Raw genomic sequence first — 14,380 nt, 5'->3', positions numbered from 1 at the left:
GAAGGAGGGATCAGGTAAGAGGAAATGCAATTCTAATGTGACTTTTCTCCCTTACACCATTCTTCTTGGACATACGCTGCTTCCAACCATGTACAGATAAAGCCATTCTCAGCGTGTGAGCTATCCCAGCATGTGAGTCAAAGGCACTGCTTATGGATCCTTCCAGACTCCCTCAGGCCCCTACGTCTGGAAGCCTCCTGCTCCCACAGTGCCCTGGCCCACACCCAACCCCCTGTGAGGTATTGCTAGAGTCTTCCCCGACAGGACCTACAGGCACGGGAACACCGAGGACCCATGTGTTCAGCCTTTATCACCACTGCAATCAATCACAGACTTCAGTGCAGCTCATTTGGGAGTAATTCACAATGGTTATGTGCTTTTTTTACAAGTGAAAAACAGAACTACTTGATGGTAGAGTTAAAGGATTTTCACCTGAAACCAATTCCTCAAACTATACAGATGATGTTAGGCAGATGGCCTTGCCACAGAAATAAAGTTTGTAAAACATATGCAATAAATGAAGAACTTTTCCAAAGCCCTCAACTCAAACTAACACTTCTGCTACCTCTGAGAGCTGACAGCAGAGAAAAAGCACAGCCTCTGGGCTGTCCATCCTGGTGCAGCATCCCAGGTCTATCAGCAATGGTAATAGTGAAAGCCACTAGCAATCTAAGACATGTTAACTTACTTACATGAATGGATTTATTTCCTCCATACACAATAACCTGTAAGGGGAGACATGTTACAGATGAGAGAGGCTGGGAGAGGCTCCAGGGTTTGCTCAGAGACACCCACCAGTGAGTGGCAGAGCCGGTCTTCTTACTCAGGTGTCTGAGTCCCCCATGAAGCCCCCATCCACTATGCTCCATGACTCATCCCACCACTGAGGAAGCAATGTGGGAAGATTGTGGAAGCAGAACAGATGAGGTCTTTATGAACTGAGATAATACCACCAAACTCACAGGACTGCTGTAAGAACAGAGAGCATGGCTAGACCAGAACCACTGCAAAGGCTGAGCTGCAGCTCAGATTGTGGTCACTAACAAAGCAAACTAGTTCAAAACCCATGTTCATTCCTGACAAGTGTGGGTCTTGCCTCTGGACCTGATATGCTTAATTTTCTTTTGTTTTTTTGAGACGGAGTCTTGCTCTGTCCCCAGGCTGGGGTGCAGTGGCACGATCTCGGCTCACTGCAAGCTCTGCCTCCCAGGTTCAAGTGATTCTCCTGCCTCAGCCTCTGACTAGCTGGGACTACAGGTGCCTGCCACCATGCTCGGCTAATTTTTGTATTTTTAGTAGAGATGGGGTTTCACCATGTTGGCCAGGATGGCCTCGATCTGCTGACCTCGTGATCCGCCCGTCTTGGTCTCCCAAAGTGCTGGGATTATAGGCGTGAGCCACCGTGCCCGGCCTTCTCTATTTTTAAAAAGAAACTCGATATACATATAATAAGGAATGCATGTCACGAAGTGAAACAACGAAGTGTGCTCTGTGGTCACAAGAACTGCTCGGGGGCACATGCCTGTGCCTCCCACAGCTGTCCCCTGCATGGTGTCATTTACATCTGCAGTCCGCGTCTCTCATGCTCTTCTTCAACATAGCTTTGCCATAAATACACATATCCCTAAGAAATACACAGTTGGTTTTGCTTGCTAATGAGCTTTATATAAATTGCAGGAGTTCTTTATATTCTGGGTAGTGATCCTTTGTCTTTTCACCCTTTCTAATGATAGCTTTGTTAAATGGAACTTATTTTGTTCAGTCAACTTTATCATTTTATTCCTTTATGGAACATTTTGTCTTAAGAAATCTTTCCCTACCCTCAAGGTCATAAAGATATTAGCCTTAATCTCTAAATACCTAGAATCTAAATACCCTCCTAATAGAGCCTCACTCCATCAGGATTTGACTCTCAGGTATGAGGCTTCTGCTACATGAATAATCGTCTGTTCTGACACCAGTGAGAAGAGGCATCCTCCCCATGTGCACCCGTGATGCCCCGTCCTCTGTCCTCTATCAGAGCTGCACTGCCAGACTGAGGTCTCTAGCCTGCTGTGCTAGTTCACCTACCCTCCTGTGCCAAGTAAATGCTATAATGAATCACCAGGCTGATAGAGCAGGTTTTAATTACTTACTGGGACAATTGGCTTTGGCTCTTCTTGAGTCTTCCACATGAACTAGAATGAGCATTTGTAAATTCCATGAAAAACTGTGTTGAGATTTTGATTAGAACTGCAGTGATGCTATAGACCGGTTTGGAGAAAATGACAAATTTCTAAAATTTTTTTTTTTTTTTTCTTCTGAAACAGAGTCTCACTCCGTCACCCAGGCTGGAGTGCAGTGGCACAATTTCAGCTCACAGCAACCTCCACCTCCCAGGTTCACATGATTTCTGTGCCTTAGCCTCCTGAGCAGCTGAAATTGCATGAGCTATGTTTTGCTCACACGCAAAAAAAAAAAAAAGCTATTTTTTTGCTCATGCAAAAAAATTTTTGCCTGGCTTATTTTTGTATTTTTTAGTAGAGATGGGGTTTCAACATGTTAGCCAGGCTGGTCTCGAACTTCTGACCTCAAATGATCTGCCTGCCTCAGCCTCTCAAACTGCTAGGATTACAGGGGTGAACCACCGTGCCTGGAGCCTAAAATTGTTTTCTAATAAAAATGGCATATATACATTTTAGTAACTTTCAAGCAATCAAGAAATCTTTAAAATTTTCTCCATACAGGTTTTTTTTTTTTTTTTTTGAGACAGAGTTTTGCACTGTTGCCCAGGCTGGAGTGCAGTGGCACTATCTCAGCTCACTGCAACCTCCACCTCCTGGGTTCAAGCAATTCTCCTGCCTCAGCCTCCGGAGTAGCTGGGACCACAGGAGTGTGCCACCACAACCGGCTAATTTTTGTATTTTTAGTAGAGACGGGGTTTCACCATGTTGGCCAGGCTGGCCTCGAACTCCTGACCTCAAGTGATCCACCCTCCACAGTCTCCCAGGATTACAGGCGTGAGCCACCGCACCTGGCCCATGTTTTATGAGCAATATTCTAAGCAATCTTTTAAATCTTTTAAATGTGTTGCTATTGAAAACTGTATGTTTTTATTTTTTATTTTTGAAACAAAGTCTCACTCTTGTCCCCCAGGCTGGCATGCAATGGCACGATCTTGGCTCACTGCAACCTCCGCCTCCCCAGTTGAAATCATTCTCCTGCCTCAGCCTCCCAAGTAGCTGGGATTACAGACATGTGCCACCACGCCCAGCTAATTTTTGTATTTTTAGTAGAGACGGGGTTTCACCATGTTGGCCAGGCTGGTCTCAAAATCCTGACCTCAAATGAGCCACCCACCTCGGCCTCCCAAAGTGCTGGGATTATAGGTGTGAGCCACCGCACCTGGCCTGAAAACTGTATCTTTTTAAAATACATTATTTATGTAGAAATGTATATAGGTTTAAAAAAGAAAATTGGCTTTTGTCACTGATCTTACATCCAGTCACCTTGCTAAATTTTTAATACTTCTAATAATTTATTTGTAGATTTTTTTAGGTTTTTAATATGAATCTGATAATGACAGCTTTTTTTTTTTTTTTTTTTTTTTTTGACAACAGTCTTGCTCTGTCATCCAGGCTGAAGTGCAGTGGCACGATTTTAGTTCACCACAATCTCTGCCTCCTGGGCTCAAATGGTCCTCCCACCTTAGCCTCCTGAGTAGCTGGGACTACAGGTATGTGCCATCCTGCCTGGCTTATTTGATTATGTTGTTGTTGTTTTGAGATGGAGTTTTACTCTTGTTGCCCAGGCTGGAGTACAATGGTGCAATCTCGTCTCACTGTAACCTCCACCTCCCCGGGTTTAAGCGATTATCCTGCCTCTACCTCCCAAATAGCTGGGATTATAGGCATGTGCCACCATGCCTAATTTCGTATTTTTTGTAGAAGCAGAGTTTCACCATGTTGCCCAGGCTGGTCTCAAAACTTCTGAGCTCAAGCGATCTGCTTGGCCTCTCAAAACGCTGGGATTATAGGTGTGAGGCATCCCGCCTGGCTGACAGCTGTTTCCCCTCCCTGTTCCTTTCCAATGCCTATGCCTTTTGTATTTCTTTGTCTTAATGTACTGAGTAGACCTTAGTATAATATTGAATAAAAGTGTTGATAGAAGGCATCCTTGTAATATTCCTGGTTTAAAATCAATGTTTCTGGCCAGTCATGGTGGCTCATGCCTGTAGTCCCAGCACACTGGGAGGCTGAGGCAAGTGGATCACTGGAATCCAGGAGTTCAAGACCAGCCTGGGAAACATGGTGAAACCCATCCCTATAAAAAATAAAATAAAATCAATGTTTCTAATGTTTCACCATTATAACTCATGCTGCTAAAGGGTTTTTTGTTGTTGTTGGTGGTGGTGTTTTGAGATAGGGTCTCACTCTGTTACCCAGGCTGGAGTACAGTGGTGTTATCAGGGCTCACTGCATCCTCGAACTTCCGGGCTCAAGTGATCCTCCTGTCTCAGCCATCCAAGTAGCTGAGGCTATAGGCAAATAGTACCACACCCAGCTAATTTTTTATTTTTTGGTACAGAGAGGGTCTTGTTTTCCCAGGCTAGTCTTGAATTCCTGGGCTCAAGTGATCCTCTCACTTCAGCTCCCAAAGTGTTAAGATTATAGGTGTGAGCCACCACGCCTGGCTTATGTTGCTAAAGGTTTAGTGTCCTTTATCAATTGAGAAAGCTCCCTTTATTCATAATTTGTTAGGTTTTACTTTTTAATCAAGAATGCTATTGGCCGGGCGCGGTGGCTCACGCTTGTAATCCCAGCACTTTGGGAGGCCGAGGCGGGCGGATCACAAGGTCAGGAGATCGAGACCACGGTGAAACCCCGTCTCTACTAAAAATACAAAAAATTAGCCGGGCGTGGTGGCGGGCGCCTGTAGTCCCAGCTACTCGGAGAGGCTGAGGCAGGAGAATGGCGTGAACCCGGGAGGCGGAGCTTGCAGTGAGCCGAGACTGCGCCACTGCACTCCAGCCTGGGCGACAGAGCGAGACTCCGTCTCAAAAAAAAAAGAATGCTATTAAATCAATTTCTCCTTTACAATTCGTAGGAAAAACCCAACGTGATCATGAGATTTTTTTTTTTTTAAAACAGGGCCAGATTAAATTTGCTAATATTTTGTGGAGGACTTTTGCATGTGACTTCGTTTAATGAGCATGGCCTGTCATTTTTCTTTTTTTTTTTTTTTTGAAATGGTGTGTCGCTCTTGTTGCCCAGACTAGATTGCAATGGTTTGATCTTAGCTCACTGAAACCTCCGCCTCCCGGGTTCAAGCGATTCTCCTGCCTCAACTTCCTGAGTAGCTGGGATTACAGGCATGTGCCACCACATCTGGCTAATTTTGTATTTTTAGTAGAGAGAGGGTTTGTCCATGTTGGTAAGGCTGGTCTCGAACTCCCGACCTCAGGTGATTCACCCGCCTCGGCCTCCCGAAGTGCTGGGAATACAGGCATGAGCCACCGCGCCTGGCCTTTTCTTATAGTTTTTGTCTGGTTTTGGTACTGAAGTTATAATGGTCTCCCAGAATAAGTTAGCATTAGCATTCGCTATTTTTAGAACAACTTTTATAAGTTTGGTAGCCTTTGGTTTGAGAAACCCATCTGGCTTGGTGTTAAATTTATGAGGCTGTTTTTATTATTCCACTTTTTTTTTATCATTATACTTTAAGTTCTGAGGTACATGTGCAGAACATGCAGGTTACATAGGTATACATGTGCCATGGTAGTTTGCTGCACCCCTCAACCTGTCATCTACATTAGGTGTTTCTCCTAATGTTATCCCTCTCAGAGCCCCCTGCCCCCAACAGGCCCTGGTGTGTGATGTTCCCCTCCCTGGGTCCATGTGTTCTCCTTGTTCAACTCCCACTTATGACTGAGAACATGTAGTGTTTAGTTTTCTGTTCTTGTGTTAGTTTGCTGAGAATGATGTTAGTCTGACAGGATTTCCTTTGTGGGTAACCCGACTTTTCTCTCTGACTGCCCTTAACATTTTTTCCTTCATTTCAACCTTGGTGAATCTGATGATTACGTCTTGGGGATGCTCTTCTTGAGGAGTATCTTAGTGCTGTTCTCTGTATTTCCTGAATTTGAATGTTGGCCTGTCTTGCTAGGTTGGGGAGGTTCTCCTGGATAATATCCTGAAGAGTGTTTTACAACTTGGTTCCATCCTCCCCGTCACTTTCACGTACACTAATTAAACGTAGGTTTGGTCTTTTCACATAGTCCCATACTTCTTGGAGGCTTTGTTCATTCCTTTTCATTCTTTTTTCTCTAATCTTGTCTTCTCGCTTTATTTCATTAAGTTGATCTTCAATCTCTGATATCCTTTCTTCTGCTTGATCGATTCGGTTATTGATACTTGTGTATGCTTCACGAAGTTCTCGTGCTGTGTTTTCAGCTCCATCAGGTCATTTATGTTCTTCTCTAAACTGGTTATTCTAGTCAGCAATTCCTCTAACCTTTTCTCAAGGTTCTTAGCTTCCTTGCATTGGGTTAGAACATGCTCCTTTAGCTCAGAGGAGTTTATTACCCACCTTCTGAAGCCTACTTCTGTCAATTTGTCAAACTCATCCTCCGCCCAGTTTTGTTCCCTTGGCAAGGAGTTGTGATCCTTTGGAGAAGAGGTGTTCTGGTTTTTGCAATTTTCAGAATTTTGCACTGGTTTCTCCCCATCTTTGTGGAGTTATCTACCTTTGGTCTTTGATGTTGGTGACCTTCAGATGGGATGTCTGAGTGGACATCCTTTTTGTTGATGTTATTCCTTTCTGTTTGTTAGTTTTCCTTCTAACAGGCACCTCTGCTGCAGGTTTGCTGGAGGCCCACTCCAGACACTGTTTGCCTGGGTATCACCAGCAGAAGCTGCAGAACAGCAAAGATTGCTGCCTGTTCCTTCCTCTGGAAGCTTTGTCCCAGAGGGGCACCCGCCAGATGCCAGCCGGAGCTCTCCTGTATGAGGCGTCTGTTGGCCCCTACTGGGAGGTATCTCCCAGTCAGGAGACATGGGGGTCAGGGACCCACTTGAGGAGGCAGTCTGACCCTTAGCAGAGCTCAAAAGCTGTGCTGGGAGATCCACTGCTCTCTTCAGAGCCGTGAGGCAGGGACATTTAAGTCTGAAGCTGCGCCCACAGCCGCCCCTTCCCCAAGATGCTCTGTCCCAGAGAGATGGGGGTTTTATCTATAAGACCCTGACTGTGGCTGCTGCCTTTTTCCAGAGATGCCCTGCCCAGAGAGGAGGAATCTAGAGAGGCAGTCTGGCCACAGCAGCCTTGCTGAGCTACGGTGCGCTCTTCCCAGTTCGCACATCCCCGGGGGCTTTGTTTACACTATGTGGGTAAAACCACCTACTCAAGCCTCAGCAATGGCGGACACCCCTCCTCCCACCAAGCTCAAGTGGCCCAGATCGATCTCAGACTGCTGTGCTGGCAGTGAGAATTTCAAGCCAGTGGATCTTAGCTTGCTGAACTCCGTGGGGGTGGGACCTGCCAAGCCAGACCACTTGGCTCCCTGGCTTCAGCCCCCTTTCCAGAGGAGTGAACAGTTCTGTCTCTCTGGCGTTCCAGGTGCCACTGGGGTATGGAAAAAAAACTCCTGCAGCTAGCTCGGTGTTGGCCCAAACAGCCACCCAGTTTTGTGCTTCAAACCCAGGGCCCTGCAGGCATAGCCACCAGAGGGAATCTCCTGGTCTGTGAGTTGCAAAGACCATGGGAAACGCGCAGTATCTGGGCCAGAGTGCGCCGTTCCTCATGGCACAGTCCCTCAGGGCTTCCCTTGGCTAGGGGAGGGTGTTCCCCGACCACCTGCATTTCCCGGGTGAGGCAATGCCCCACCCTGCTTTCGCTCGCCCTCTGTGGGCTGCACCCACCGTCCAACCAGTCCCAATGAGATGAACCGGGTATCTCAGTTGGAAACGCAGAAATCACCTGCTTTCTGTGTCAATCTTGTTGAGAGTTGTGGAACGGAGCTGTTCCTATTCGGCCATCTTGCCAGCAATCCCGTATTTCATGTTTTTTTTTTATTCTGAGAGGGAGTCTCGCACTGTTGCCCAGGCTGGAGTGCAGTGGCATGATCTTGGCTCACCACAACCTCCACCTCCCGGGTTCAAGCGATTCTCCTGCCTCAGCCTCCCGAGTAGCTGGGACTACAGGTGCGTGCCACCATGCCAGGCTAATTTTTTGTATTTTTAGTAGAGACGGGATTTCACCATGTTGTCCAGGCTGGTCTCAAACTCCTGACCTTGTGATCCGCCCGCCTTGGCCTCCCAAAGTGCTGGGATTACAGCCGTGAGCCACCGTGCCCAGCCCTCATGTTCTTTAACAGTTGTGACTATTCAGTCTTTTTTGGATCAGTCTCATTATTTTTTTCCCAAGGAATTTTTCCATGTCATTCAGTTTTCAAACCTCTTTTTCAATTTTAGAGATGAAGTCTTGCTATGTTGACCAGGATGGAGTACAGTGGCTATTCATAGGTACAATCTTAGCATAACATAGCCTCAAACTCCTGGGCTTATTGATCCTCCTACCTCACCTCCAGAGTAGCTGTGACTATAGGCACATGCCACCATTCCTAGCCAGTTTTCTTTTTTTTGGAGATGGAGTCTCACTGTGTCACCCAAGCTGGAGTGCAGTGGTGTGATCTCAGCTCACTGCAACCTCCACCTCTCAGGTTCAAGCAATTCTCCTGCCTCAGGCCCCTGAGTAGCTGGGACTGCACGTGCACACCGCCACGCCCAGCTAAGTTTTTGTATTTTAGTAGAGATGGGGTTTCACTGTGTCGCCCAAGCTGGTCTCCAACTCCTGAGCTCAGGCAATCCACCTGCCTCAACCTCCAAAAGTGCTAGGACTACAGGCATGAGCCACTGTGCCTGGCTGCCTAGCTAGTTTTCAAATCAACTGGTAAGAAATTGCTCATAGAATTCTTTCATTTTTTAAATCTGTACACAACCTATAATCGTTATCTCTTTTTCATGTGTTTCTTTTGTTCTCAACACACTGTGTCAGAGGCTTATTTTATAGCAAAACCAGGAATCCACTTCTGGCTTTATTGATGTTCCCCCTACTATATCTGTTTTTTACTGCCTGGTATCTCAACAGCAGTGTTGCTATTTGGCATCTGCCCTCTGGGCGACCTACCTCTTTTTCCTTGCCCACTGGTACCTGCAAGCTCAGCAATACATCCAAAAGCACATTTTCCCTTGGTATCCAAGATGTAGTCATTCTGTAGTATAAGGGTTTCCCAGGCGATCTAGTCTGTCATATATTCTGAATTTTTCAATTCTCAACTGTTTCTCAAGATTCACAAATTATATAAAGTTTTATTAGACTAACCTCTCTGATTAGGTCCTAGTTATAAACATGTATGTACACTTTTTAGTACTCCTCCTCCCCACCACTACTGTAGTCTTTATTCTTCTTCTTGACCAGTTCCAATGTCCTCAGGACAGCATTTATAATATAATCTTATTTAGTGTTAATTGCTACAACATTTAAAGGGTAAAATACAAATAAGTTTATATTTGATAATTTCCTGAAAGAAATCTATTAAATAGTAAGATATAAAATGGGGCTGCCAGGTAAGAGTAGGTAAGGTAGAAAATCAGAAATCTTTTAATTTCTATACGTGCTGAGAACATTATAGGAACTCAGAAAAATTGTTTGATCCATTGAGAAGTCACAGAATGACCCATCTTCAATATCAAATGTTATTTATTCAGGAGATCCAAATAAACTCTTCTACTCCATTATTTTTTGATCGTGAGATCAGAAATACAGAGACGAGTACAGTAAAATAATACGGTGCACTACCTTGAAAAATTCTGCAAAATGATTCCAAACTCACCCGAATTCTCATCTGCTTGGCAGACGCTGTCTAGAACCTCCTGATCACCTTCTGCGGCAATGTATGCCCAAGTATCCGTTTCGTCTCTGGTGTTTCTCCTCTCTTTAAGTGCCTGTTTGTTCTCCTTGGTTTTGTGATCATCTGTGGTTTTAAAATCCAGTGGCATTTCTTCCCTTTTCCGATTGTTCTCACAAACATCATTTTTTTCTTCTGGAGTTAATTTAAATAAATCAAATGCATTTCTGATTTCCTTAAGTGCTAATGAAAAAATTAAAATAGATGGTTAAGTATGAGTCACAAATTTCTGTTACATTCAAAAGAAAATCTAACTTAGTGTTAAAGCAAAAAGATACTGTCTTAATTTTTACTAACATCTACCTTGCTTATAAAGCCTGGTCTGATTTACTGTCAAAGCCACAAAATTGTTTCAGCTGGTCTTTCTACTGGCTGCTCAATATTCAGAAAGGATGTCCAGTGTGAATGGCTGTTAAGCAGAAGTTCTGAACTACTCATCTGCAGCTGTGACAAAGGCCTACTGAAGGCAGTGAGTCTCAGAGTGATCCAAGTCACACCAGCACCTTTCCCACAGCTAAAGACACCAGACTGTCTGTAGCTGGATCCTGAAGCTTGTACCAAAATGGTTTCTGGTGCTAAGTGAGGGAAACGGCAAGGTGCCAGAGCACTGCCTGTGTACCTGGTAAAACTGTACCTGATGCTACCAGCTTTTAACTAAAGAAGAAAGTGGGAAGAAAACTGGCAGGTACTAGACCTGACATAAGAAATAACCCCAAAAAGAAGAGAATTAGGATGAATTCTATTATAAACTCTGGGTACACAGCAGACAGGTTTTATTATCAGGGAATATTGAAAACTGGACTCTAGTGAGTACCCTTATGAATGGGGCAAACAGTAGCTCCATTTAAGGCTGTATGTTCACTGTAAAAATGTATCTGAAACTGACATACAAGATACTAGGAGGAAAAAACGTTACAAGGCCAGGTCCAGTTTTACAGTATTTTGAACCTCTAGTCATTCTTTGAAGAATAGAAGGCATTTAAGATTTTTGTTTTGCTTTAAACAACAGTCTTACAGCCACTTTATGTGTGACCCACTGAAACAGCCACTGCTCCTGCCACTTCATTCACCTGCTTCTACTGCCAAAACCAGCCTAGGCTAAGAAAAAAAACTTACTTTTAATATTACTTCAGTTACAAACAGCTTTCAGTAAGAAAACCCAAGGAAAATCATCCATCTCTCAGAACCACTGTTTGCCAGAAAACATATGTTCCAAGTACTTTTGCTACAGAAACTAAATATTTATCTGCTAGGGTTTATTCAAACACTGTAATGGTGTTTTTTTGTTTTCAAGGAATATAAAGTATTTGTTCCAATATTTATATATATTATGGATTTTCTATTATGGTCTACCTTGAAGTGATCCAAAATGCGTATTCAATATCATATTTACACAAATGACACAGAGTTACATATAATGAATATATTAAAAGGTTTTTTTAAATTTAGCATCTGCTATAAAAACACATTTATTTTTCTGCCAGAACTAATTTCCAGTCTCAGTAATTCTAATCTGATCCCTCATCATATTAAAAAGGAAAAACAAGGTGAAAATAAGGAAAAATAAATTATATAAATTTTTATATAATAAATTTAGGTAACTGGTTATTTGTATAATAGATAGCAACGTAAATGGCAAAACGTTAATATTTACACTCACTCTTTAATCCTTTTGGCTCTTTTCTGCCTTTTTCTTCCTTGTCAGAATCATGCCTTTTCTGATATTTTTCTTTGGATTCATTTTTTCTGGTCTCTTTGTCCTGATAATGACATGATATCCAAAACAAGAATGGATAAAGAGTTGACACTGTATATTTATTTGAGAACCAGAAAATACAGGTTTGTGGCTTCAGGGAATCACCCTTGTATACTGTGGTACATGATCACTGATCATTAAATCCTCTTCACACAAAAGAATTTTGCTTCCTCAGTCAACCATATAATAATTCACAAAATACCAAATTCAAAACCCAACACCAGTTTTCCAACCCTCTTTTAGGAATTTTATTAATAAAAAAAAAAAAAAATTCTAAGAAAGTTTTCCACCCGTAGTCTTAACCAACCATGACTATTTTACTTCTCCATGTTCCCCCTTCTGGTCCTTGTACTTTTACATGGATAATCTTTTTTAAAATTCATTTTTGTTTACATTACACACGTTTTTACGTGACTGTGTTCACAGTTATGTAGGGTTTTCTTCTCCACTGCATTTTCTAAGTTGTATTTTGCTGTAGCACTAATGAAGATAATACTGCCATAAACAACTACGTATGCACAGCTTTTCCCTCTTTAAAATGATTTCCTTAAAATAAATTCCCAAAACTGAAAATAATGGATGAAAAAAGTGATGTTTTTTATAGCCCTTGATAAATACTGCATATATAAATACTCTCATAATTTGGAAAATATATCCATTTTGCAAAGCCATATAAAAATAATTTTTAAAATGGGACAAATTCTCTATTAAATACATTTTTATAAGCATTAAAATACTTGTTAGTGTAGTTTGTGTCCTATTATTTAATAGTGGTATACTCAAGACAACAGGGGAAATGACCAAGCAGGATGTGAAAAGCTAATAAAATAAGCTGATGAAGTTATAAACCTGAGTATACAATGCTCCATATATCATCTGAGTACCTCTAAAAACCATCCTGATTTTTGTTCACAAATTCGCCTTTAATTTTCTAGTCATAATCATTCTAAGAGAAACAAACCAGAAACTAAGAGATAAGCTGCGGTGTCCAAAAGCTGGAGGATCTTCATTTATGACCGCCCATGGTCATAAACACTTTCTTATAGCTTGATTGTTTCCCTTTCCTTGCTTGTGAAATGTCTCGACCACCTAACACGGGTTTTCTGCTGCCTCCTGTGGCCCTTACCTCCTCGGCTGAGTCAGTGGACCAGAGGCCTCTCTCTTCCCCGCTCAACCTCCAGCCCTTTGGCGTTTGGGCAGGTACAGGCATCAGCTTCTCTAACTCTGCAGCACTTTTGCCTCTGTCTTGATTCCTCTGCTTTTTAGGCACAGTTTTCTTCTCTAAGAAAGCGTTCTTGTTCTCTAGCTTCCTGCTGTCTCTGGTGTCCTCTGCCTTTCTCGGGGTCTTCTTTTTCCTCCTGCCTCTGACATCGGTATCCTCCTCAGCACTCATGGCACTGTCTAGGGGCTTCTCAACGCCATGCTCCAGCCCCGTGTCCTGCCCTGCTCTCTCTCTTGCACTTTTAGTGTTTTGTTTCTCTTCTCTGCTGTCAGAATGTAGCCCTTCACTGTCATCCTCCAGAAAGGGGGAATCATTAAGTACACTTGATTCAGATTCCACCTGGGATTCGACAAATTTTTCTTTTTTTGTTTTTCTATTTTCTTTGGGATCTTCTCTTGTTTTCGTCTTTAAATCTCTTATTTCACCCTTTTTAACTTTCTTTAATTCCTTTGTTTCTTTTACTTCATCTTTTTTGGGCTTTTTGGACTCCTTTAGTTCTTCTTTGGCTTCAGAAATTCTTTTCTTTGTCCTTAAATCAAAAACTAAACTTTCCAAGGAGCTCTCCAGGTCTGGTTTAGACTTGTCTTTTAGCTTCCCGGCCTTTGCTTTTTTCTTTTTCAGATCATCTGGGCTTTTCTCTTCTCTCTGCCTTAATTTTTTCTTTTTCTTCTTTGGGGAAGTATCTTCTTTTGTCTCACTTTGCTGATCGCTATCAGAGTTCGCCTCAAATATGTCGTTATTTAAGGATAGTCTCTATAAAATACAAAAAAGATTAAAATATTCATTAACATATTGATTTTAAAGGTTTTGAAAAGTAGTACTAATGAAATTTGGTAAGACTATTTTTTGTTCCAAGCAGAATCTCAACTTCTTAAAACTGCTTACCTAAGCTGAAATCGTATGCTACCTCTATCTCTGACTTAGCAAACAGGTCTTGGCGGTGAGGGCAAGTCTGAGTTTGGAAGGCAGGGGCGCACAGAAACTCAGTGCTACCGAGCGCCCAACCCAAAGCGGGAGTGAGCGGACTCAGGTATGGTGGGCTATAAATGATTTGAATTTCAACATTTCCAAAACCACCAAGAAAGTAATTTTTACAGACTTTCTTTTCTCTGCCAACAAAGTAGTTATCAATGCAAATACAAAACATTTTCTAAGACCCTGGATCCTGGAATGTCCTTAAACTTGCTCCTACGTTTGACAGTTATGTACAGAACAAGCAAGACTGCACACAAATCTTACTTCCCAAATTCATGTGTTATCTGAAATATTGCTTATGAAAAAATATTCTCCTATTTTAAAATTGAAAAAAAGAAACAAGAATAAAGTACCTGTATAAACACAAAAACACTATGCAAAGTATTTTCTGTTCCCATTTCCCAAAACCACCTTATCCTAAATGACTTGGGGGTAGAGAAAAGGGATGGAAACGATAGCTTTTTTTTTTTTTTTTTTTTTTTTT

The 14,380-nt window shown here is 42.5% G+C and overlaps 1 protein-coding gene across 1 annotated transcript in view; it reads right to left on the bottom strand.

Annotated features, from left to right (window-relative positions):
• The window catches only part of MPHOSPH8 (M-phase phosphoprotein 8), a 68,895-nt gene that overhangs the window by 15,195 nt on the left and 39,320 nt on the right, over positions 1-14,380 (bottom strand). Inside the window, exons 4-6 of the mRNA XM_032150679.2 lie at positions 12,826-13,674; positions 11,604-11,703; positions 9,869-10,126 (exon numbers count right to left, since the gene is read on the bottom strand). Coding sequence (XP_032006570.1) covers positions 9,869-10,126; positions 11,604-11,703; positions 12,826-13,674 — 1,207 coding nt within the window. The remainder of the gene's footprint in view (positions 1-9,868; positions 10,127-11,603; positions 11,704-12,825; positions 13,675-14,380) is intronic.

The sequence above is a fragment of the Hylobates moloch genome, unplaced genomic scaffold, assembly GCF_009828535.3.
Source record: "Hylobates moloch isolate HMO894 unplaced genomic scaffold, HMol_V3 SCAFFOLD_4, whole genome shotgun sequence".
Lineage (NCBI taxonomy): Eukaryota > Metazoa > Chordata > Mammalia > Primates > Hylobatidae > Hylobates > Hylobates moloch.
This window is presented reverse-complemented; position numbering and strand designations above follow the sequence as displayed.